Genomic DNA, 25934 nt, shown 5'->3' on the forward strand with positions numbered 1-25934 from the left:
TTTTCAAACAAATTGAGTTTTATTCTTTGCAAATGTTTGCAAGCAACAAGATTTTCCTGAAAAGTTGTCTCAAAAGGCAGACAGAGGAAGAGAACGTGCTACCCTTTCCGCAGCTTTTACAAAGCAATTAAACGGAGGTGAAAAAACGAGGAACAAAATGAATTGCAGCACATACAAAAATAGCATTATTAAAAAACAAACGAACGGTAGAGTATTTGAACATTTTAGACCCAGTGTGCAAGTGTCCTACGTGATTCTACCTATTAATCAAAACTAAACTAAAATATATGAAAACTTGCAATATTACAGGCTCCGATTGTATGATGTCTTTACGCTATTGCAACGACAGCTTGAAAATAAGCAATTCTATGCTACACATACTCCAATCCATCCAAGACCTGCTGCTGCGCAGGGCAGTCCCTCTTCTGTCCCTACAAGATGCCTGCTCGTCCCTCCTCCCTCTGTCTGACCTGATGCAGACGTGGCTGCGCAGCCAGAACACCAACCCTGCGACTGCCCCATTCCCAGATCTCACATCAGAAGGACAGATTATGGTGGGAGAGAGGAGAAAAATGACCCCTTTTGGCAGCAGCCAGCAAGTCAATCCGATTAATTAATGCATGACGCTACATGCCAACCAATGAATGTAGTAAATATAGAAAATTATCGTAAAAGGTGATTTCCTTTGTACTTAGCTCTCAAAAGCTTATGAAGTCCATATCTGTCAGTAATCCACAATCCCAATCCAGTAGTTTTCTCTCCAAAAAGGAGAAAAGAAGCATAGAAAACATTAACCAACGTATAGAACCATCCACAACTCCCCATCCACCCTGAAAGTCACATGCTGTACATTTTGAGCATCCTTACACCTGTAGCACTGTAACAGCCAGCCTCACCATGGCAGGCTTCATCTTCTATGCGGCAACTTGGATCAGACTCGGTTTCAACCTGGAAAGTGCCACGGACTTTGAAATGGTGAACATTACACAGAAGGTTAGGCAGATGGAACAGTATCATCAACAATAAAATTAATTAGTGCTAAATTTACTCCCGACTTATCTCACTTTATATTAGCTTATATTTGACTATATATACACAATACCAAAAATATGCCTATTTTGTATTCAAACATTGCCAACATAACACCATTTTTAGTTGAGGCAATCCAAAAGACTCAGCCAAAACCCCAAAGATCTTATGAAGTTCAGCAACAGCTGAGAAAATAATTTTGGAAACCTCACCCACCATACCCTCAGTGAATGCTTAAATCGGGTGGCAGCAAAGGTACTTTAAAGCACCCTCAAACTTCTTGCCACCCGCAAGCCCTACTGAGGGTAATGGGAAAAACAGATACAAGTATCTTTGAGGGAAAAAAATAAACCAAGTCTACAGCTAAGACGTGTGTGTACCTGTGTGCACACACATGCATGTTGTGTGTGTCTGTGCATGTGCATGTGCAGGGTGTGAGGGGAAAGCTAAGTATGATTTCAGTGGTTATCCAAGTACAGAGGTTTCACGGTCTCACTCTCACACTAGTGCTTATCATTTCAGCCTTTTGGAAGCTTATTTTAGAAACATAATCAAAATACAGAATGTTTTCTTGAAGAAAATGAGCCATCATTCACCCTCTATTTGTTCAGAATTATATTCAAAGTAGTATTGCTTTTCACAGTTCACTGGCACGTCAGAGCACTGCACACAGAATTAAATATGGTATTAAAGATGTCTAGGGAGAGAACAAAAGTTATCACAGAAGCACAGAGGTAGAAGGCTTCAAAGAACTAAACCTGAGTTACACAATCATTAGTTTCTACATACCTAGCATGATAAACTACCCTAACAGCTGTTCAGCATCTAGCATCTTTTCACATCTGGGTATTTTTTCAGCTGCACTGTAGCAGGTACCACACTACCATTTAAATTAGCTACTTGTAGAGAGGTCTGACTTGGCCTTTCACTGAAGTAATCTGTCCATGCTACATATGTTTGGTGTAGGGGTGTGATTGAGAACCAGCAAGTAGCAGCTGATATCTTAAATCTTAAGTAGCTTTGTGTCATTGTATTTAACAATACAAGTTCTCAAAGATTTACTGTGAAGAAATAAAGAGTGAATGATAAAGCTTCAAAAGAAAAACAAGTGTGTATGTACACAAACATACTGAAGAAATCTTCAGTTTCCATCACCAAAGTGCATTCTGAGGGAAAAAAACCCCCAATAAATCAGTGGCAAAAGCTGTCCCATTTTGGCACCTAACGTCTGCAGCATAGACAGCACTTCAGACAAAAAAAAAAAAAGCAGCACTGCCTTTTATGCTTTTTATTTCCGTTTTATTTAGAAACTTTTGCTTTTTGTAAGGTAAGGGTAATAATGTGAAATTTTACTTTATGATATGAAAGTGTAAAAGAAAAAAAAATTAAAGAGATGTTGCCTCCCCCTTGTCAAAATAAATACTACTGAAAAATTGCCATAGTTATGTATTTTAGAGAGTACTTCACAGAACCCTGGACACATATACTGGTAAACTAATCTTCACAGAAATAATTATGAGAAGTAAATGTAAGCACATTCAACAGTAAATCACAATGTAGTTTATGTTCTGGGACTCACCTGTATATTTTGTATCAAAAAATTTAAGACTTTTAAAGTCAAATAGACTACATAGATCAGACAACTTGTAAGGACCGAATACTGCACATGGGCTCCTTTCAAAGGGCATCCTGTAATGCAATTGTTCTAGCTACAGGCAGCAGGAACTCTTGCTTTTGCCAGTTACAGCACTGCCACTGATGGTACCAACTCAGTATCAGTCAGAAGAGGTACTTCGGTCTTGTACTCTCTTCGATGGTTATTCAGCAAATATCTGAGAAACAGCACAAGCATAAAATTTGAAGTACTCCACACAGTTAGAAACAGGGATTCTCAGCAAAACCACTTTTAAGTATATTATGGAAAATACTCCGCAGCAAGTAACTGGTATCTACCATTGTACATATATTGCATAAATTATACTGTTCATTTGTAATTTTAGTTTCCCCCAACCTTCTTTCACTGCAAGCTGATAGCAGTAAACATTTTCTGAAATTATACAAGGAAGGAGAGAGTTCAGTCTCAAGCCTGTCCAGATGGACCAGATAGATTTCTTGGTGTCTCATGCCACCTCCTCTCCTCAGCTGTCATTTTAAAGATTCAACCTTCAGTTCTCAGTGTGTCTGAAACAACAGTAATGTGGATGCACACCAAACCCAAATGTAGTGAGCCTGCTTGCTTGGTTGTTTTTTGTGTGTTGGTGTGGGTTCTTGGGGTTTTTAAGTTTAAGTAAGCATCAGAAGCAGAACTGAGCAGATGCATCAGAGACAGACTACTGCCTGTTCATCTCCAAAGGAGGTTACTAGATTACAGGCAGAGTAACGGTGATCTATCATGGCCTGAGTCATCCTCTGTTTCTGGAATCCGAGGCAGGAGAGCAGACCGTGTCAATCCCCAGAATTTTTGAGGTGACATATCCTTTTTGGTAGCTGTGAACTTCCATCCCATATGGTTCCCACAGATTCTGCACTGGGCTATAGTCCAGGCATACCTACCAAAAACAAAACAAAAGGTTGATGCTAACATGTAAAGAAAAGACATTTTAAAATTACTGGAACACAGCTCACTCATCAGGTAAGAAGGTTAATACTAGTCTCAAGCTAGATTTTCAAAGAATCTTCAGGAATCAAGGTGCCCAGCTCCCATCTAAAAAAACTGCAGATCTTTAAGTAAAAAATAAAAAAATAAATCAGCCTTCAAATAGAGAAAGCAACTAAAGCATTTTATTAGCACAACATTTCAACAGTATTATGAAATGCTGTGCCTTAAAGAAGAGTCAAAAAATGGTTCTCAGAGTAAGTTACTTAACAGAAATAAAAGTGATTTTTGCACTGCTCCTAGATTAACAGGGAACTGCACTTTCCAGAGCAACAGAGTTTTAAAAGGCAGAACATGAGTATTTCAAAACACTCATAGAAGAAAAGAGCTGAGAAAACACATAAGGATGAGAAAAATTAACTCCAGATATTACAAGCCACAGGTTTTCTTCAGGGAGTCCTAAAGCGTGCATGTCTTGTGACAGATACACCATGCACCCTCTAAGTCATTACTCACCGCTACATGATAATCCAGAAAAAAACCCCACCATGATCAACACGAGAAAATGGAAGAGTAAATGTGTACATGCATTAGTCAAGAACCTTGGACTGGCTACAGATACAGCAACATATTATTTTATGCTGCTTTGGAAGAGGATATGATTGCCAAAGGGACAGAAGAATGATTTTTGACACTGGCACAGAAAGGGCCAAAGAGAAGAATGATTTGGTGAAAATATATTTAAAGAATATTTTTGTGAAACTGAAGTTCAAATATAGTTTGACATTTCAGGTATTTTTAACAGTTAAATAGTCAAGCTTTTGAATGAGCGCCTGAAGAATGCTTACCTAGCCACAAAAATTAAATTTAAGCTACCAGAGAGGGATGGCATTTTGATGCAAGACCTATCATTATTAGGCAAACTTTTACACCTTGACAGTTAATTCTGCTACTGTTTCAGAGAACCAGACTAATAAAAAAAAACCAAAACAAAAAAAAAAAAAACAACAACAAAAAAAAAAAAAAACCAAAAACAACAAAAAACCCCAAAGGAAAACAGGTTAATACAAATGTTAGTAATTTTTAAATTCATGCAACATTTATTCAGTTTTTAGATCTAAAAAAAGTATTTCAGTAGAATAACTGCATATATATATTCTGGTTTTCATTTATGATCAAAGAAAGCTGCATGGAAACAACAACTATGATTTTAGTTGTAGCTTATACAAAACTATACACAAAGAAACTCCCAGACAATCAGTATCCTGTTTATAGCTCTCAGATGCTAAACTATGTTTTGAAATCTTAAGACTTCCACATGTTTTAAAAATTAAAAGCGAAATTCTGAAAATATTCTATCTGAATTTTTCATTTTATTCTGTATATTTAAAAACCCTAAAATTTACTTTCCTTTTCCGTATGAGCAAAATGATGACACGTATTTCAAAAATTATATATTTACTATTCCACCATCACAGGAATATATTTACAACCAAATTTCTGTCATTTACTAATAAAATTTCTTTCAGCTGTTATTACCCAGGAAACCAGCTGTGCTCTGTCGATGGTCGTCCACTGAGATTCAAGTTGCAGGCTTTATATACAGTAAGGGTTTCATGGATGTACCCATGAGGATTCACGTATGCTGCCATGGGTCCACACAAGGATAAACTACAACAGACAATTAATAATTTTGTCAGAGTTCAAGGAAGAAACAAAAAAGAAAGGCTGTCAAATGTAAACAGAGGAAAAACTGCCAACCATGCTAAAACTATTTTCCATAGCGAAAGAACCACCTTAGGCTGTAGAAAGAAAAAGTACCTTTAATTATATTATTAAACGTAGAAAGAAAATAGATACTAATGTAAAATATCAGTAAAATTTTCTTGGAAGTGCAGAAATTTAAGTGTCCATTATTAAAAATCTGACGCATTCCTCACTGACATAAATTATTCCTGTTACCTACTTATTAATACGTACTTCAGAAAAGGTATTTAAAAAGATATTATCATGAGTAAGGATTAAAACATTCTTGTGTTCAGATGAACCGTGCACAGCTGTTTGATGAAGGGGACAAGTTACTTAGTTTCCATAGCATCCTGTCAGCTATCCTCTCTCTCATTTAAGGCAATTATTAATCCTTCCCTCAAAACCCTACAGCTCAGTATAAAAAAAAAAAGTACATGACAGACGCAGAATTCATTTTACTTGCTGCTTTTGAATAGCAACTTCCAATAAAACCAAGTAACATCTATATTGCTACTTTTAAATCTAACTTTAAAAGTAAGCAAAAATGTTCATTCATTACACTAACTTCTCATCATTCTTCTGTTAAAGTACATCATATCGACACAGCAGGAATCGTGGTTTCTGGAATCCATTATTTGATTAGAAGATAAGAGATGGCTTTTAATTACCACATCAGCTTCTTATCACACCGATAAGTGAAAACTGTGAGGAGTCCTGCTTTGTTAAACCCAGACATCTCTTAACCTTCACATTCTCATAGGTGATGGACAGATACTAGTTATTCAAAATTAAAATAGTGACAAGAGTGCCAGGAGCAGCAATTATTTGGAAAATATATAATCTTATCATTGTTGAACATGGAAGATATTGTATAGGTCAAAGATATAATGGGAACATACTGCCTAGTGCAGTTATTGGGATTAAGCCCTATATTCTTAAAATAAAAGGGGTATTACAATGCTTAATGACATAAATAGGCAATTTCCTTACATGACAACATCCTGGGAGCCTACCTATACCACCCAGTTAGTGCTTTTTAATCTGCTGTTGAAGCTTGTTAACACACAGAAGTTGGGATGAAGTGCTGAGAAATAAAATTTGGGATCTCATGAACTTTATTCAGAAGTAAGAGGACAAAAAATTCTATGTAACAAATTTATATTTCAAAACTCACTGCAGAGTGCATAATTCTTCAGTGGCAACGTGCCAGACTAGGTAGCATAACATGGCCTTTCACATTAACTTACATATACATGGTGATGTTCAGATTTACTAACTTTTTATTAAAAAAGCTCAAGTAACCTGTTTTGTTTTATAGAGAAAATTCCCTATAAATATTTACTTAGATTTTATTAGAGCTGTGGAAAACACAGTGGTTATAAGACATAACCTAGCTTAATCTGTTTTGCTGTGCCAATGTTTCTGATCAAGAATCTCCCAAAGATTAAGAGCAATAAACTCACCTGAATATTTCATTCTTGGTAGTTATTTCTGTATCTTGGCATTGCTTACAACAGAGAGATGTACACTTAAAAAGAAAAACAAAAAGGGTAATTCCATTCATTTCCAGAGGCTTGTCAGCACAGTGGCAAATAATAAAAATCTCTCCCCTTCCCTCAAAAACAGACTTTGTACCAATTCTTTTGTTTATGTGGGCAGCAGTCACTTATGTTTTCTCTATCAAAGGAGAAATTTTTTTTCTATGCATTTTACTTATTTATGGTAAACATTAATTGCTGTCTAAAAGACAAAACAATTTTTATATACTTCCCACACACACACAAAAATAATCCACACACAGAAGAGATCTGACCTGACTACACAAAGATAATAAATGAGTCAATCTTCTAAGGTCTCTAAAAGCTAATTTAGAAAAAACCTTTGCTCTTCTAAAATACAACACAGAAAAGGTAGATGAGTACAAATGCAATCATTAAGTCTTTCTAAAATTTGAGAGTACTGCAGATCAATGGTTTTAATTTCCTCACAAAAATATGTAAGACATATTGATCTTTCTCTTAAAGATTATAACAGATTAATCTATCTTCTACAATTTCTAGAAGGTAGAACGAAACAATTCATCACTGACATTGCCCACAAAATAAGCAGTCAAATCAGCTTAGTAGAACACTACCATTAATTTTCAGGAGGTGCATTACTTCTACCTCTTTTTAAGGGTAACGCATATAAATTACCCCAAAAATGATCCACTATATTTTGGAACAAAATGCTCCACCTAGGATCTTCGCTTGGACAAGTCCCTGTGTAAGCGTATATCCTTTAAAAACCTGGAGTAAATCACAGCTTGTGCTGCTGAGTCTCCCTGAGCTCTGACTCCTGCGCTCTACTCGTGTGATACTACACAGGCATACATCAGTCTTTACTCTCCCCTCTTCTCTATTCAGATGCTCTGGGCTTGTTGCTGCATTTCAACTTCCTCCAGCTCCTTTCCTGCAGGTTCTGCCCCACGCTTTAAACACACTGTCTACTGATCTTGGAGACTGAGGGAAGAAAACTGCTCTACTATACAGATACTATTTATCATACACCACTTCACTTCCCTTCTTAAAGCTCACTTGGCCTTTCTCTCCTACCACGGCCCTTTAACACGTACTATCGCTCACTCTTTTAAATCACCCTTACTCACAGATTATAATCTCGTGCTCATATATCCCTCTCGGAATCCAATTTAGACAGTTACTTAATTCCATCCCTCCATTTCCAAACCTATCTAATTACTACAATTAGCACTCTCAAGCAGAATTCACAGGAGTGATCCACTTTCTTTTAAAAATAAGCACAGAAGCAGTTAGCTGTCTTTAGTAACAGGAAAAGCTATTAAAAGTACAACGCAATTCACTGATACCAAAGACAAAAGAAAATGGATCAGGTCTTACAATCAGTTATATTACTGTAAATTACATTCTGAACAATGAAATGTGTTAAGTCCATCCTTCTCAAGTAAACCAAAATATATGCTATGCTGCCAGAGCACCCCTTCTCATTAAAGAAGCCTGGCTGAAAAAGAATGGATTTGACCAAAATAAGTGTTGCTAAAAATTGCAAAGAACCATAATGCACTCTACCATTCTCACACTAATATAGAACAGTTAAACACATTTACAGAATAAAATGTCACATGTTGATGAAGAAAACACCTTTTCTGGTGTAGGCGAAAAATCAACTTTACCTTATATTTTATGAGGGTAACTTAAGTCCTCTTGTCCCTGAGATTTATAGAAAATATACAATGTTCTGAACATGAACAGTTCTTAGTAGTACCTGAATATCAGAGTATTTTCAGAGTTTCTGACTCAGGAAAGACAAATTAAGTTTAATCTGAGCCTCATGCAAAACCTGTCCATTTTTGTCTCAGAATTTGGAAGAGATGTTTTCTGTCTCCTTTTCTCTGTATATTCCCCTTTACATTTTTGGTGCATGAACTTTGGGAAAAGGAACAGTATTAGAATGATACTGTGGTTCTCTTTTCCCCAGAAAGAGTCAGTACTTTTTAGGCAAACAGGCAAAATTTCCCCTGCTCTATATCCAACAGACAAACACAACAGTGACTGGGGTTATGTTACGCTAATGTTTGAGACAGTACTTTGGTATCCCCAGCAAGCTTACAACCAGCACAAGGCGAGAGTCAATCAGGATGTACATAGCTATTCTTTGTGATATGAATGTATTAACAAAATATTAATTTTTCTCTCCATTCAAGAATTGAACGGTAAATATTCCAGCTACCACTATCAAACACATAAATACGTTTACAGTTAAAACTTGTATTTATACCGATGGCTCTTTTCAGTGTTTTCTCTTTGGAAAGAGAATAGCAGTCTGAACTGCTGTTGGAGATGTTGTTGCAAATACTGTTGCTAAAGGATTCAACATGACATTGACTGATACTTAGCTGCATTATCAGTTATAATATATATTGTTACTTACAGTATTATTAAGACAGTATATATCATTATGAAGAAATACACTATGTAAAAATAAAACTTTACTGTCCTATGTTTAGAGCTTTACATGGCCATGGCAGTGGAAAGAAGGCAAGGAAATACAAGTTTTTTAACATCTTAAAAAGGTATCGCCTAAGAAGTCAATACATGCCTTTTGCAAAAATCCTTCCAGTCCACTAATTAGATTTATACTCAATAGCTCAATACTAGGAAGATTTATCTTTTGTTACAAAATCCACAAGTTTTCATGGCACAATGCGACTTGACTGCCGTGTATTATACTGTCAATATGGGGTTATGATGTTCATAAGATGGTTATGAGCAACACTGGACTTCTAGCACCATCTTTTGGTTAAAAAAGTGGTGTGAGGTGTTGAAATACGATTTCTAACAAAAGCAAATATTAGTAAATGTTTCTTGCTTGCTGCTGAACATGAAGTCTAGTATTGAGAGAGAGCATTTTCTTTCTTGAGCAAACTTTTAAAGCGGAAGGAAGAAATAAAAGAACACCCAAATTCACTCTCCAGATGTATTATTTGGAAATTTCATAAATTTTTGTTATAAATTGTAACAGTCACTCCTGGGTTTTTTTGTAAGAACAATTTAATGACAAGGAAAGAAAAAATACTCACTTTGTTCATAATATCTAATTCACACCGGAGTCGCTGAACAGCACTACCTATTTTAAGCAATTGTATACGTAATGCATCATCAATTGGCAGGCAAGCAGCAACTCTGTAAGAAAAATCTAGAAATGAGAAAGTACCAGGCCTGTTAGAATTACAGAGAGAATTAAAGCCTACTACTTCAGTTACAGATAGAATGCTAAAACTTAGGTTTACAATAGACTTTTAGAGGTCATCTTGGTACATCCTTCTGCCCAAGGGCTGGATCACGTACACATAAAACCACTTCCAAGCTACTTGTCTAATCTACACTTAAAGATCACCAATGATGGAGACTGAAGAATGCTGGTAAGGTAATGTATTCTAAAACCAGAACAGACCCCTGGAGAACATTGATACAGACTTCCACTTCAACAGAGAATTACTGAGTTTTCCAACCACCGGTGGTTATCTTTATACTTGCACTTGCTCCTTTTTTGCAAAAAGAAAAGACATGCTTTTATAAGAGAAGGAAAAATTAAAGAAAAAACCCTCAAACATACACCTCCTTCATAAATTACAACCAAGTTATGCTACTCATTTAGTACTAAGAAAGTATTCTTTACTGTTATACTGTGAGAAGGAAGAAGACATACTTTGTACACACTCCCTTCTGGAGGGTTTTTTTTTTCCACATTTGAATACAGACCAAAATTAGATCCAACAATATTCAGTCAAGATGACAGACTTCGTTTTTTAAAAAATAAATAAATAAAAATTAATACGATAGTAAATTCTCAGGCAGCAACTTCAATCAGGTATTAGAAGGCAAAACCACAAAAGGTAGAATAACTTTATGACAGTCATTCTTTAATTTAGCTAACAAAAACCTTGCTAAGCTGGAAATCATCCCATTCCTCAGAGCCTGTAAAAGAATTCAAAAGCTGAAAGTTAAAGTCAGCAAAATATCAGCGTGCTGTGAATCATGAGAAAAGAAGTAGCAAAAAAATACTGGATTTTTTGTTTGTTTTCAGATTATTTCATATGCTTTCCATATACAGTCCTCTAAGAAGCACGGCAAAGCAGACGGGAAGTACTTTCAACCACTACTTTAGGCAAATCAGAAATGGAAGTTCCATGTACATCTAAACTATTGAGCCCAGACCTGCATTTGGTGCTTAACTGACTTTAATTGAAGGCTGCAGTTTGATTTTCCCCCTTGTTAGGCATTTGAGATTCTACACAGGAAAGAATGTTTGTCCCCTTAGAAACGCTTCAACTGAAATTTCCATCTTACTAGATACAAGAGTGCTGCACAGAGAAGAGACTTCTTCACTGGGACATAACACCAATGCTTGCTAAGGCATGAAATCTGATTCCCAACTTTCTTGTGATTAGGTTACTAGTGCTGTTTTCCTTCATGTCAGGTAAGAGGTAATACAAAGTAAGAACAAAGAGATTATACGTACTAACACTTAGACTTACGTAATAATAATAATTTTAAAACTCTAGTATGCTTTTGGCTCTTGTTTTCTTAGGAAACATTTAGATTGTATTCCTCCTGCCATGGAGCGCAATGGAGTTCTATTTCTTTTACTGAACATGTTTCTGCATAGTTGGAGGATGTTCATGTCTTTAAAAGCTCTATCATCCTTTTGTCAAAGTCAACCATCAAAATTTATTGGAAACTGGAAGTGAAGGGATGGACTGCCAATAAAAGGCAATTATCTAAGTTTTGTTTTCTTAGGAAACTAAAAAAAAAAAATTAAAAATTGAGTTCATAAGCTAAACAATATCATACCTATTGGGTTTGTTGGAAGAGATTCATCTTTAAGATTTTCATCCCATTCATGTAGCTGCCTCTTGACTCTTTCCATCAAGGTTTCCTTTTGTTAGAAGAAAAGCCTAATTTAAATACATAGGTATTTCTGTTTTCTTAGGAAAAAAAAAAAAAAAAAAGGAAGCAAAACGTAGAGTAAGCTATTTTCCCTAAGTGGACATTAGCTTTTAAGAGTTACAGTAATTACAGACTCATTTTGTATCTACATATTTTAAACTAAGTGCAAAATAGGATGGGAAACAGGCCAAAATGAACCTATGGCCCATGGTGGTTATAACTCTCATTTGAGATAAGCAGACAACTGTTAAAATTCTAGAACTGTACAAATGAGATGAGGGCTAGCCTCCTCCCTATTTCTGCCTCTCTTACACCAATTACTTTATGTACTAATATACATATATACATAAAGAAATACGTACTTTTTAAAGTGTAAACCAACTCCAACAGGAAAGACGGACCTAAGACTATCCAGCACCTTGGTGGTTAGGACACTCACTTGGAGCATGTGGGACAAAGGATTGAGTTTTTGCTGAGACAACACAGCAGGAATGTGAACCTCTTATCCACCCCAGACACATGCTCTAGCACAAGGGAACAACTGTACAGAGCCAGAAGCCCTTCCTGCTCTTTTAACAGTAAACTGAAAACTATACACTTCTTTAAAACGCAACTTATGAGCCAACAAAATTAAAGCTTTTACATTATCCAATAATTAGATATGAAAACATACAAAACTAATTGCAGATTATTTGGTAATATATAGGGTGAACTTACAGCATCATATAGAGAGTAGAGCCAGGGAGGCCAAGATGTCAAACTTGCACAGTGGAACTTCCTCTAAAACAAAACCCACAAATATTTATTCTTTAACATCAGCAGATCTTAGGGACAGTTCTTGTTCAAACAAATAAAACAGAGGAGAGATACCTGGTTATTTAAAGATACAACAAATTATCACCATCAGGACCAGTACTTCAAAGTGAGTTGCATTCTCAAATGCATTGAGAGCTATGACTTCTGTACAAGACAGACAATATATGGATTTTCTCAGAAAACCTGTCTCAGCATTAGAAGTATTTCTAATGTTTACTAATAAGAAATTATGCCTTTCAAAAGAGCGTCCATCTGAAATTTAGACAGTTCAAAAAATTTAAGTACTATTAGATAGTGCATCTGTTCCTTAGTCTCTACCAATTGTTGCTACTTCAGCAAACCGCTATGTGAGGTGATTAAACCATTCATATCAATTTAGCCAAATGCATAAGTAACTAAAATCAAAGATTAATGGGCCATATCAGGTAGGTATTTTAAGCTGACATATATAAATTCAAAGGATATATGATAATATTTTTAAAATGGAAAACTAATCTGTTAAAAACATAACTAAAAATACCAACACACAAGTTAGGAGTTCCAGAGGATGCTTTCTCACAGCAGAACAATTACTGATTAAGAAAACTTGGGCAGTCTTGATGTTTAATTGGATATTGCTATCCACTCTCATTCTAGTACCTATTTTCAATGGAAATCACATTTTCAGAAATGCTTACTGAACATCAATGCTTATGCCAGCCTACTGAAAAGCTATTAAAAAGCTTTATTATAACTACCCAAAGACAGTGACAAAATATTGTACAATATCCGTTTAACAAAATCCTATGAAGAAAAATTCAGACCCAAATGGAGCACTGAGTAAGAAACAAATGTGGAAGAGGAAAACAAAAACAACAGGAAAAAAAAACCCTGAAGGTCTCACAACTATTTTTTATTAATGGGTATGCTTTCAAAATAAAAATCTTACTAATAGGAGTGGCCCATGCTACTGTATCATACTTCACCGAACATGACTAACACATTCACTTGAATTGTGTATGAAAGTATCTATACAACAATACAGAGCAGATTTGGAGGAAAAAAATACAAGTGGCCACCAATATCACCTCTAAAAAATCTTCAGCTTGTGTGTATCCTGCAGACAAGAAACCCTAGATTATAACCACATTCCTTAACTACAAATTTCCAGCAGTGTAAGGTTATTTGCTTAGTTAACCAATTCTCCACAGTGACTTCAGAACACTTCAATTTATAGGTTCAGGTTAATAAAAATGCAAAAAGCAGTATCCTACATAACCACACTGCTTTCCAAAAAAGGATCTCAAATTGTACTGTAAATACTTACAAATTAAATTTTAATTTTCCCTTTGAGGGCAACTATCCGTATTTTACAAATGAGAAAAATCAGGCAACAGAGACTAAAATCCACAGAAAATAAACAGTACTTTGAAGAACGAACTCAGGAACACCAAAACTCAAGTTACTGTTTCAATTAGCAAGTATATTTTCTGTAACAGCTGACAGGGTCAGCTCTTGTATGGAGCAGAAACCATTCTTAAAGTGCAACTTCCTTTTTCTGATGTTTCTCATTATGTTAGTAAATATACAGAGGTACAACCTGTCATACTGGAAACAGTCACAGTTCTACTGACATCAGTAGAGTGACTGAGGTCGACAGGACAATGGTCCTACTCTGGATCTGCATCTCAGTCCACAAAACATGTTCTTCTTACAGCAGGTGCACTGAATTTCAGCTATCATCTGACAGAATCAGTCTTGGAAAGGGATTTCCATGCCCCGCCCCCCCCCCCCCCCCCCGCAAAGCATAGTGTTTCTGGGTTTGTTAACTCATAGATGAACTTGTTCAAAAACTCAGAATCAATAGTTCTTTGTTATTAATGTTTTTTATTTTGGTTTTTTTTTTGGGGGGGGGGGGGGGCGGTACAGAGTTCAACACCATTGAAGAAAAAAAGAAATCCAAACTTCAACTGCATCTGACAATAAGGAGAGTTACTAGGATTCTGTATTAATTTCTGGAGATAGTTCTAAAGATCCCTACTGATACAGAAAACTTCAAGGTATCTTTCCTTTTATATGCCACTGACCAAAACGGTGGGTTAAATAATAAATAAATAACCCACAATTTTAGTTTTTTCAAAAGTGCCAGGTTGCCCTGTTTTACCACATCCTCTCCTATTGACCTCAGTGCTAACTCTTGTCCCATTAACCTTACTGTGCATATTTGTCCACTGTTCATGATAGTTGGTCTTTGAAAAGCCTGCACTGTGCCCGAGAATGAGCTAGGTTTACACTTGAAAGGCTTTTGCTGGTATAACTATGCTAGTACAATATGCTAGCATGGTGCTTATTATGGGAAACAATTTATTCCAGCGAAATTATCCTTTCGACAGTACATTTTATTTCAGACTCCTAAAGGAAAACGCTGTATACTGACTGGTAAAAGTGCACATTCACTTGTTTAAAGGCATCTTTTAGCACCTTTTAAACAGCACAGCTGTCTCTAGCACAAATCACACCTTATTGTTCCCCCGAGCAACGCGTAAGTTTGTAGCTTATGCCTGGCATTAGCCACTTAAGACTCTTGAAAATTCTGCCCTATGATCTCAGTGTGAATTCCCTCCTGATTCCAAGCACTGTCACAGCTGCAGTGATGCAAAAATAGTGTAAACAAGCAAAGACAGAATTTGCGCCAGTGAAGCAAAAATAGGAAGGCAGAACCTAGTTCCCTAATGACAATACCAACATCTTGATAATGATTCTACTTTTTTTTCCTTTCCTTTTTTTTTTTTTTTTTTTTAATTAGAGTCAAGTAAATAAAATTCTGGAAGCTCTCTAAAGGAGTGTAAGGTCTGCATACTTACTAAAAAGCTCTAGGAAATAAAATTGGTAAAACCATGGAACTGTTAATTCACCCACTTTATGTGTAAAAGCACCATCTTCCACTAATAACTACTATATCAACATATGTAGAGTGCATGAAAAAAATTAAGAGCTTTCTATGACCCTTTCCTATCTTGTCACTTTTAGCAGCATAATAAAGTTTAAGAAAGTTTCTAAATTCAGTTTGTTTTAAAAAAAAAAAAGAAAAAAAAAAAGAAAAAATAAGGATTACATATTAACTCTCCCAGATGGTAAATGTGTTGAACAAATACTAATAAATCAAAAAACAGACTTAGAAATACATGTGCAATTGGCCAGAATAAGCGGACTGTATAGAAATATTGTGATCTGACAAAGATAATAACTAAGCACAAAAGTCAGCAAGAACTTTAGATATGTGTTGTACAAAAATTTACAAGATGAAAGTGCAACACAAAGCATGCTCAAAACTATAAAGTACAGCCTAGTTGCTAGCCAACCATCATCTGGGTGCGAATATTTGACCGAGTTAAAAAAACTTGAGTCTATCATTCTAACGCAGACCCACATTTTTTGTAAAAAAGTAACTGCAGGTATAGAAGTTAATCCTTTAACTGATGCAGGTTTTAAAGCAAAATTTGCAAATGGAATCATGATTCCAAACAACTATGAGATCACAAGGCTTGTTTCATCACTGAAATATGAGTCATCTCTAAACCACCTCTGCTCTTTAAAAACCTCTTCTACCCAAATCAAACAGTCACAGAAAAAGTTACAGAAGCCTCCTTACTTTCAAAACCAAACCATTATGACAAGTACAATGCAAGAGCACTGGCACTGTCAACACCAGTTGTCAATATTTTTGTTGTCAAAACAACGTCAGTAAAAGTTCAGATGCTTCTTTGACCTGCCTACAAATTAAATCCTACAAATTTACTGTCTTTTCCACCAACTCTTCATCATCTACAAGCTTTACCAACCAGCACTCTCCGAGGTGTTTGATTATGTAAAAAAATAGTAATTGTATTATTACATGAGTATGTAATAATATTAATCTAATAACACTGTAATTAAAAGCAAAGAGAACTCGTAATATGAAACATGTATTTTCCCACTGTTGATGGCTGATAAACAATCACACAATATACAACAAAAGCAGGAGGTTGGCATCTAGCATCCCAGGTGTGCAACGTCCTCTAAAGATGGTATTTTATACCAATTTTCAAAATACCACCAAAAAAGGAAAAAAAAAAAAAACAACCAACCAAACAAACCAAAAAACCAAAAACCAGACCACAACTAGCTTCTAACCTTTTGATATTTCTGCCACCATTGATGTATAGTTCGGTCCTGCCACGCTGTAGGTTTTGAAGAAGGAAATACATGGCATCGGCTGAGAGACTGGAGCTGTACTGCTGCCATTGTTGAGGGCAGCACTCGCTCAGGAAGGATTTGTACTTTAGCCTGCTGAATTCTGGTAAGATAAAAGAAAAAAAAAAAAAGAGATATAAACACATATACAAGAATTTAAAAAAAATTATTTTACTGCTTATAAAAACATAGGCTTGTGTAATAAATCAATCACTACACAGTACTACAGAATTTAAGCAGCAATCTATTTCATCACATTTTTAAAGTGATACTAATGTAAATCAAACTACCTTAGGGAACATACAGCATATCTGTAGCAAACCAAAGGTATACAACTCTAGAACACAGATTATCTCATGCCCTTGGCTAAATTATTAAAGCTACTGTGCTGACTGGACTTTGGTATACCTAAATTGAAGACAGAAACAATCTCTGTTTTTCCTTTTCCTTTAAGAAACAAAATTAGCTCTCTTCCAAATATTTTTTGCACTGGCATACAGAACTGTACAAAGATCACTGCTTTAACTTTTTCAGCAAAAGTTTCTTTGCTGGTTTTTTTTTCCTCCCCTCTCACAGTTAGCTACCTTCTCCATGGGATACAATGGGCTGTCTTTGTATTTTAGAGCACTGGATATCTGCTGGGATTGTGGTGAACAGAATTAAAGACAGATTGGCAGTAGCAACACAGCAGAATATTCTACCATCTCAGCATTGTATTTTTAGAGTTTTGTCTCCTCAAGTTACTTTTGGTATAAACTAATAGTCAGCCAGTACATATCAAACCCTCAGAAAGAAAGTTTAGCTGAAATGCAGTTTGATATCTTCAAACCACAAAAGCTTATGTGCTTAGCTAGAGTTCAAAATCAGCAAAAACAGGTTATAGACTCTGACAATCTTTTAATATCCTAGCATCAGCCAGGTCACCTATTCTGCAAAGAGTTCAGCAACAGTTATGTGGCTACTAAGAATACTGTCTAGCAGGAAGGACTTTATATTTTAACAGTATTATGCAACAGAAATCCTGAAATATTGAGATGCACGTCATTACAAATTTCCAATTTTACTTACAGGGACAACACTGAACTCTGTTAACTTACTATAAGTTATAAAATGATGTTTTGCCATAAGCACTTAGGAATCAGACACATCAAGAACTATGGAAATTTTCTTCTTGCGAAGAAGCTCAATATTTTTCCCTCTTTGTCAAAAAGGATTTTAGACTGGTAATGTTTGTTTCTTTTGTTAGTTGCCTTGAATACATGAAAAATAGGAACATGACTTTAATGAAAATGTTTTATTTGTACAGATGAAACATTACATTCTTCTTCTGTCCAATTCCCTTCTTATGACCCTCTGATGTACAGACAGAAGTGGCAGCAAACTGTCACACTACCAGGCTCATTCATAGAAAGAGTTAGCACATTGGCACAGGAGTCTGGAGAGCATCTCATAACCTGCAGAGAAGATAATTTCCTCAGGATGAACTGAAGAACTCAGGCTCATGTCTCCAAAGTGCACTGACAATACTAGGAGGTTCAAGTTCACTGATCACTCCCCAAACCCACAAAATGCGCAGTATTTACAAGTAGAGTAACTCTATATAGTTTAAGTCATTCCAACAAATCTAGAGCTTGTCACTATGAGAAAAATCAATCTCACCTCCTTTATTTCATACATTTAAAAATTCATATTTATGAATGAAACTTCTGAATGTGCTGTGTAAAAGTGCTAGTCACTAGATACAAAATCATCATAATAAACGCTTTAACAACACAACAAAATCACTGTACATCTTAACTGCTTCTGGATACCGAATTCTCTGCAACAATGCTGTTGTTACTGTAGTTGTCCAAGTACTGCCATCTTGTGTTCAAGCAATGGTTTTTCGAAGCTGTAAAATTTGGAGTATGTTATTTGTAACCAAATGTTAGATAATGAGATATAGCAAGTAGCACACTTATTCTTAATTTCTTCAGCTGCAGGCCAAAAAAGCACACGAAAATGCTGAGCTCAGACTGTTCCCAGGCCTCTTTCTAAAGCAATGCCACTATACTGAACAACAGCAGAATACAGATGATTAGCTTTAGATTTACAGATTTGGAGTAAGATGTTATAGGCCTTGCAGGAAAGATTACAAAAACCTCTAGCCATTGTGCTAAGAATTATCACATGGTCACAGGATCAATGTCTGGAGCCTGTATCTCTGGACAGTGATGTTGACAGAGGCTCATGATGCAATGCATGGTGCAGAGCATGGTGTCAAGAACTTGAAAGTGACAGAAGACTCAGCATACTCTTAAATAAATATTAAGGGTCTTAGTCACTTTCATAAATGGACAAAGTTATTAATTGCATAATATGATAAAACTGGCTGGATGAGGAGCCTCTGAATATCACAGGTATCACATCGGAATATAGACAAGAACAGGACTAGAATATAAAAGAGAATACTCCTATCAAAGCTGATTTGAGCATGTTTGACAAGCACATGGAAAGAACTGCCAACCAGTAACACAAGTAGCACATTTCTATCAGTGAAGTATCAGTGAATGGTCAGAAAGGAAGAGGTAAGACTTGCTGAAGGTAAGGAGGTTTAGACAATGTGACAATGGTTAAAATAAACAAGATTTAGTATTTGAGACACCGAAAATGAAGGGCTGCTTCCAGTTAGCAAAAATCAAGAACCTATTTTCATATTCAAATATTTATGCACAAATCTCAGTGTGTTTTTATGTTTTACAAAGGAAAAAATGAACAAGAGAAGTGACTTCTTTCTCATGATTATTACCAGACTCTAGTCCCCCCCTTTCATGGGGAGCTTCTCATGAAAACCGCCACCCCTCTGAGCACAGTTACTGTCCTCTCCATAACCGAATCATGCAGCTGAATCCTTCTGCATGCTGTTGAGGCTCAGTAGTTAAAGATCACTCAAAGAACAAAAATAGACAAGCATATTGTTATTAGCTGTAGTGTCAGACCCTTGCCTGCAGCCTTTCAGAGCTGCAATTGCACATAGTTATGAAGTGGAACGCGTCCAACACAGACCATCTCTAGAAAGGTGTCCTTTCAGAAAATGAAAGTTACCATTTTTCAAAGGAATGGAATCCGGTCGCTATCAGGGAGGCTTTCACAAGACAACAGAAGGCAGACACTTGATATTGTAAACTCTCATTTCACATCTGGTTTGAAACAGTTGTGAGAGATTTTTAAATAAAGCCTTAGAACTTAGGTGTTGATTTGCTTGCATTATTTTTCCTGACTTAATTTTCAGACACAAAGTCATTCTGACAAATGTTTTCTCACACACATCAAATCAAACTACAGGTAGATATTCTTTAGAGAATTTTATAGCAAAGTTATTAACAACTAAAACATGAGTCTTAGAACAGGAAATGCCAGAAGTCCTTAATAACAAAAGAATCTACTGATTAAGCATTCAATTAATATCTATAGTAATTAGTCAATTGCGTGACTGAAAGGGCAGATGCACCTGCAGTAAAATGTAAATGTTTTGGTGAAACATGATTTGCAATATGTAGAACTAAATACATATTTTTCTTACCCGTCTGACTGGGTTCTTATTTCAAGCACCTTGAACCTCTGTCTTCCTATTGCTTTCACTTTGACCGTTTCAATTCCATATTCCTGCTCTTCTCTGTAGGCATATATTTCTGCTGTTGTTCCAAAATGTGCTTCCCTTTCACGAACATTACTAAAAGTAACAGAATTTAAAAGGTTACCTACCCTCCAGACTGCACTGTTCATTCAGATTTCACAAGTTAGTCTACCTGCACTGACTGTACATAATTAGTCTTATCAAAAAAGTAAATTCGGTAAAATACCTTCATAGAATCATAGAATCATTTAGGTTGGAAAAGACCTTCAAGATCATAGAGTCCAACCATCAACCATGCCCACTAAACCATGTCCTGAAGTACCCCATCTACTTGCTTTTTGAATACCTCCAGGGACGGTGACTCAATCACTTCCCTGGGCAGCCTATTAAACTAATTGCAATCATTATTTTTCCATTTTAAAAGCAACTTCTAATGTTTTGGTTGGTTGGGGGTTTTTGCCAGTTGACTTGGTTTTATTTTAGGGTCTTAGAGGTGAAATTCTGGGAACACAGGGATCGCCAATGTATCCACATTTGAAATGCGGATACTGAAAGTACCAAAATTCTTCAGATTGACTTTATAAAAATAGCTGTTCCCACCTCCTACATGTTTAAACCATAGTAAATTGGGGGGGAGAAGAGGGAGGAACATTCCCAACTTCTTTTGGCACAGATTAGCCTTTATCTTTTCTGCTTTTCTATCACCTCCTGCCTCTCACTCTACTGAGAAACATTTGTCTGTGCTTGTTAATTTACACACGAGACAAGCAAATACACCTTTACAAGAATACAGTTCTCAAAACAAGAATCTGATTTTTACATTTCAGATCAAGGCTTACTCTTTAAGCAAGAAGGAGCAGTACATTCGAACAGTTACTGAAATCAAGAGGATGCTCAAACAAGGAAAGCAGATCAACACCTACTGTTTCTCTATACAAACATGTGATACTGTCAAGCAGCTACCCAGCGTGACAGGAAAACCTTTTCATTACGTATTGGAAGACAATTTTTGTCAAACAATTTCCAGCCACAACTTATGTTATTCACCACAGAACTGATGCAACCATCTGCTTTTGATTTAGTATCCAAAGAAATTGTGCTAAAAATACATGCTGCATACCATCAGTAAACCCACTTGTGTATTTTACCTGTATGCAAGGACAGCAAACGTTCTGTCTTTCTGAATTAAATTCCGCACCATGCTAACCTCTTGAGGGCGAAAAAGCTGAAGAGGTAACGTCTGTCCAGGTATCAACATCACCATCACGTGGGGCAACACTGGAATCACCTGACAGCTGTCATCATCATGCACTGTTCTTCCATGAAACTCTTCCATATCAGAACCTAAATACTGAAAAAAAACCAGTAAGGAAATGACAGTAGTATAAGAGGTTTTGTTGATTTACAAGGATAAAGTAAAACTAGGTCTTTGGCTTAAGGACATTACAATAGAATTACACAGAAACAATCAAAACCTCTTCAAGACTTATTTAATGGATGATATATAAAGAACATACCACATGTGATGTTGGCAAACTGGTATCAAAATTAATGATGTTTGGCTTTTCAGCTTCTTTACTATCTTGATCTTCAACTTCCATTTCATTGTCCTCCTCTTCCTCGCTCTCTGCTAATAAACACATACAGAATATTGTGTAGAAATCAATCAGCAAAGACTAAGATACTGAGAAAAAACAGAGAATCACAGAAATGCATTCAACATTCCCAGGCTACAGCCTTTCACAGGGAAGCAACTTTTGTATTTGTAAACGTGTGGAAAATAATTTTCTTGCTGTTACAGCAAAATCACCGTTCTATAGAAAGGGTCAAAAGCTGGTAATTTATTTTTGAAAGGCTAAAGAACAACTATGTCTGTCAGTTCAGATTTTCACTACAGCCTTGCTTCCTTGTCTCAATTCTAAATGCCTTCTCTCTGTACACCAGGATGCCAGATAACTTAAATTTCTTGTAGAATGCTGAATACAGCGTTTGAAAGTAGTACAAACCTGAACAATATAACTGCACACATAAAGTGAGTTAAAAGTAATCTGAAGTTCTATATTTGTGTAGACTCTAGTGGTATTTTAGACAATTTCACTGCTGTCAGTCTCTCCCGTGTGTATACCAAACACACACACAAACCCCAGCACATGCACAAACCCAGCAAAGGCAACTACTGAGGAAGCAAATAATATGATACTGCAAAGGAGTTCAGGTACAAAATAGTATTTAAAAAATCACTACTTTCTTTCCATTTCTCAGTTCCAGGTGTCACTCCCACAACTACTTTCAGGCAAGAGGACAGCTAAATTATCAGTATGTTTTATTTTGGAAACATAAACAGTGCATTTATCTGTATAAAATCTCTATAGATATTTTATAATAAATTAAAAAAAACATAGTGAAGATAATAAAAAATATACCTATCTCTAAAATGCTGGTTCTGTGCATTACCATACAATGTATGCCTGCAAATACTCACCCAAAACAAAAGCAATGCAATTTTCACACATTTCTAACTGTATTACTTGATCCTATTTCTTTTAACACAAACAGTATTTATACACCATGCTATATCTAAAATAGATGTTATCATAAACTTTGCAAACCAATCTGCAGGATTCTTACACCAATAGCTGCTGAGTAATGGATAAGCCTAATGGTGCTGAAAAACATCATTTAGAGCTCAAAAGCTATTACATTACAAGATAGGCAGAAAAATATCTTTAGAATAGCCTATCTAGTTGCCTGCCTTTGCAATTAGTGTCTTCTTAAGAAATAATCCAGAGCTGAAAATTTATAAGGTGGAGTGATTATCTTATCTGAAAGGTACTGTAGGCAAATCTTACAAAAGAAAGATGCTGCAGAAGGAAGAAGTCTTCCTTCAGAAATGGGAGCACCACTGCCCTCTTTCACTGAGATCTTACTACTTCTGAGAGTGGGTGCACAAAAGAACAATGAAGAAGACATTATAAGCTGGTTTTGGAGAACCTTTTCTTTCCCTCTTCAGCCTTCAGACACATTTGTTAAATGTATTCTTTACAAAATGTTTAGTCAATGGTCTTCTTTCTGCTTCACCTCATTTTAATTTTTTTTTTTTTTTTTTTAAAATGCTGCATAGTTTACAGAATTATGCCTGTAGGAGGCACGGCACGACACGCTAATGTTATGGATCCATTATATATTGTATTTCTCAACAAGAAATGATCCAGCATGACAAGAAAGGAGGTTACAGACTCTCTTTGGTGTTTTACCTAATTACAGAACTTAAAGCAATACAACATCATCTTCCTAATTACTGTAAGAAATATTCCATTTCTATTCTATGGCAATTTCTCTTCCATTATATTACGTTAGGAACCCTACCTATAAATGACTGCAAAATGTTTAAGATGTACAAAACGGCCAGCATTTTGCTTAGCTTGATGGAGGGAAAGAGTAGGGAGGTTTTGCTTGGTTCTGGGACAGCAGTGTAGGGTGGGGGAGGGAAGCTGACTTCATCAGAAATTATATTCTGGTTTGCAGGTACTCTCATCAAGTTGCATTAATCATTACCAGTTTTAATAGCCTTTTAGAAAGAGGCCGTTTCACTTGTTTTTCTGAACACAAAAGGAATTAACAGCAGTTGATTAGAAAGAACTGTGCCCTGCAAACTTTTGCTCGTTCTTGCCAAAAACACACGCTAGCTGCTGTGTGGTGGCAGAAAGGAACGATGACTCATTTTACTGCAGCAGCACCATGTGAATGTTGAAAAAACACCACCGTCTTCACTCTCCTCCTCCAACACACTACAGGAACGGGACACGGAAGGCAAAAGAAACTGCCTCTTTCACACCCTTAACTATACTTTTTGTTGTTGATTTTTTTATTTCGAGATTAGCGAGACCTCCAGTACACAGAAATGAGGGAAAGGCAAGTGCTGAACGCACCCTGCATGACAAGGCTCACGGTTCCTTCATGCCAGGTTAGGCACTCCCGGATGCTCATGCTGGCCCACTAACACTACCAAATCTATTCTCAACACCTTTGTGCAGAAATGAGGAAATACGAACCTCATTTGAAAAAACAGGAACAGTGTAGGAAATATCAAGGCTATTTTCCTAAAACATTCAGGAAATACTTTGGTATTATTTTAAATACACAGGCATAAAATGTTCATAGAGTTTCCTGCTACAGGAAATTACACTGGTTACTGGCAGGACTTACTGCTACGTTCTCCTCTGCATGCTTATTCTGAAATAATGTTTTTTTTCCCAGTTTAGCACGAGCTGCTTCCAAAACCATTATGCTCTCCTGTTGGTTTGGATGCACTATACGCTAAATCAGAAGAATGCACGTTATTATGCAATAGGCATCTCCACGAGGAATCACGGTGGTGTATGTGGATGGGAAAGCCAGGCTGTTCTACAAACTCCAGCACCAATACTGCAGAAGTCTGGGCCGCGTGTGGAACCCGACCCTGCCCTCACACCCTGCGCACAGCACCTCTTGCTTCCCTATTAACGGCACCAGAGAGCCTTTACATCGAGAGGAAGACTCTCTCAAACAGCAAACGTTCTCCTCAGACTTTGTCTGGTTTTAGAGAGGTCCAAATTTACAGAGAAGAGCGTCCGCCTCTGCCCACTTCGGTGGAAACTTCACGCTTCCCCCCTTCAGCCGCCCAACGCCTGAACACCCGCGGGCTGAGCCTCTCTCCTCCCACCGCGCAGCTCCGGACTCGGTCAATCCGGGCCGTAAAACCACCAACGTGCCAACACCAGCGTTAGCGGCCGCAGGACGGCTGCGGCTCCGTGAGCCCAGAGCTGCCCCTACACCGCCGACCACCCGCCCGAAGGGCCACCCCGGTACCGCCGCCCGGGCTCCCCAGCGCTCCCCTTCCTCCCGACACAGCCCCGCGACCTCCTTGGCCCCACGCCGCCTTCCCTCACCCTCTCCCCAGGCCCGCGGCGGGGAGGCCCCGCTCCCCACATCGCCTCACGCCCGCCCCGGCCCAGCGCTCCCTCCCCGCCTCGGCCCGGAGACCCGCCGCCTCCCCCGCGCCCCCAACCGGCCGCAGCCATTACCGGGTACCAGCTGTAGGTGGTTCCCCATGTTATTATGGGGATCGCCACCTCCTTCCTCGGCGGCCATCGCTGTTTACCCGGAGAGGAGCCTGGGAAGCCGCCGGCGCGGAGGCGGGGGAGGAGGCGGTGGCGGCGGGAGGAGGAGGAGGAGGAGGAGGGAGCAGGAGGAAGAGGAGGAGGAGGAGCCGCGGCCTCTAGCGGCGCCTCTCGGGGAGCCTGGGGGGCCGCCGGCGGCCACGGCCCGCCGGGTCTGGTGGCTTCGTACCGTCCCGCCCCGGCTCCCCAGGCGTTTATTTTACACTGCAGGCTCGGCTTCGCGGAGCGCCGGCGGGAGCGGGGCTGTCCCTCAGCGCCGCGCTAGAGGGGAGGGCGGCCGCTGCGGGCGG

General features: G+C 37.5%; 1 protein-coding gene across 3 annotated transcripts; it reads right to left on the reverse strand.

Annotated features, from left to right (window-relative positions):
• On the reverse strand, positions 1-25692 carry CRBN (cereblon). Of its 3 annotated transcripts, none has more exons than XM_030043792.2 (11): positions 25549-25692; positions 22003-22112; positions 21634-21836; positions 20432-20581; positions 16810-16972; positions 12559-12621; positions 11746-11830; positions 9972-10087; positions 6838-6902; positions 5165-5296; positions 1-3578 (listed from the first exon to the last, which is right to left on the reverse strand). In XM_030043792.2, exons 1-11 carry the CDS (start codon positions 25613-25615, stop codon positions 3395-3397), a joined length of 1338 nt encoding a protein of 445 aa, XP_029899652.1. In that variant the 5' UTR covers positions 25616-25692; the 3' UTR covers positions 1-3394. The 3 variants fall into 3 exon arrangements, with proteins under 3 accessions (XP_029899652.1, XP_029899651.1, XP_029899653.1); XM_030043791.2 differs by having other exon boundaries at positions 22003-22115; XM_030043793.2 differs by lacking the exon at positions 25549-25692 and adding an exon at positions 24692-25210 and having other exon boundaries at positions 22003-22115.
• Between the last annotated feature and the right edge of the window lie 242 nt (positions 25693-25934).

Source organism: Aquila chrysaetos, chromosome 20, assembly GCF_900496995.4.
Source record: "Aquila chrysaetos chrysaetos chromosome 20, bAquChr1.4, whole genome shotgun sequence".
In the NCBI taxonomy this organism is placed as follows: Eukaryota; Metazoa; Chordata; class Aves; order Accipitriformes; family Accipitridae; genus Aquila; species Aquila chrysaetos.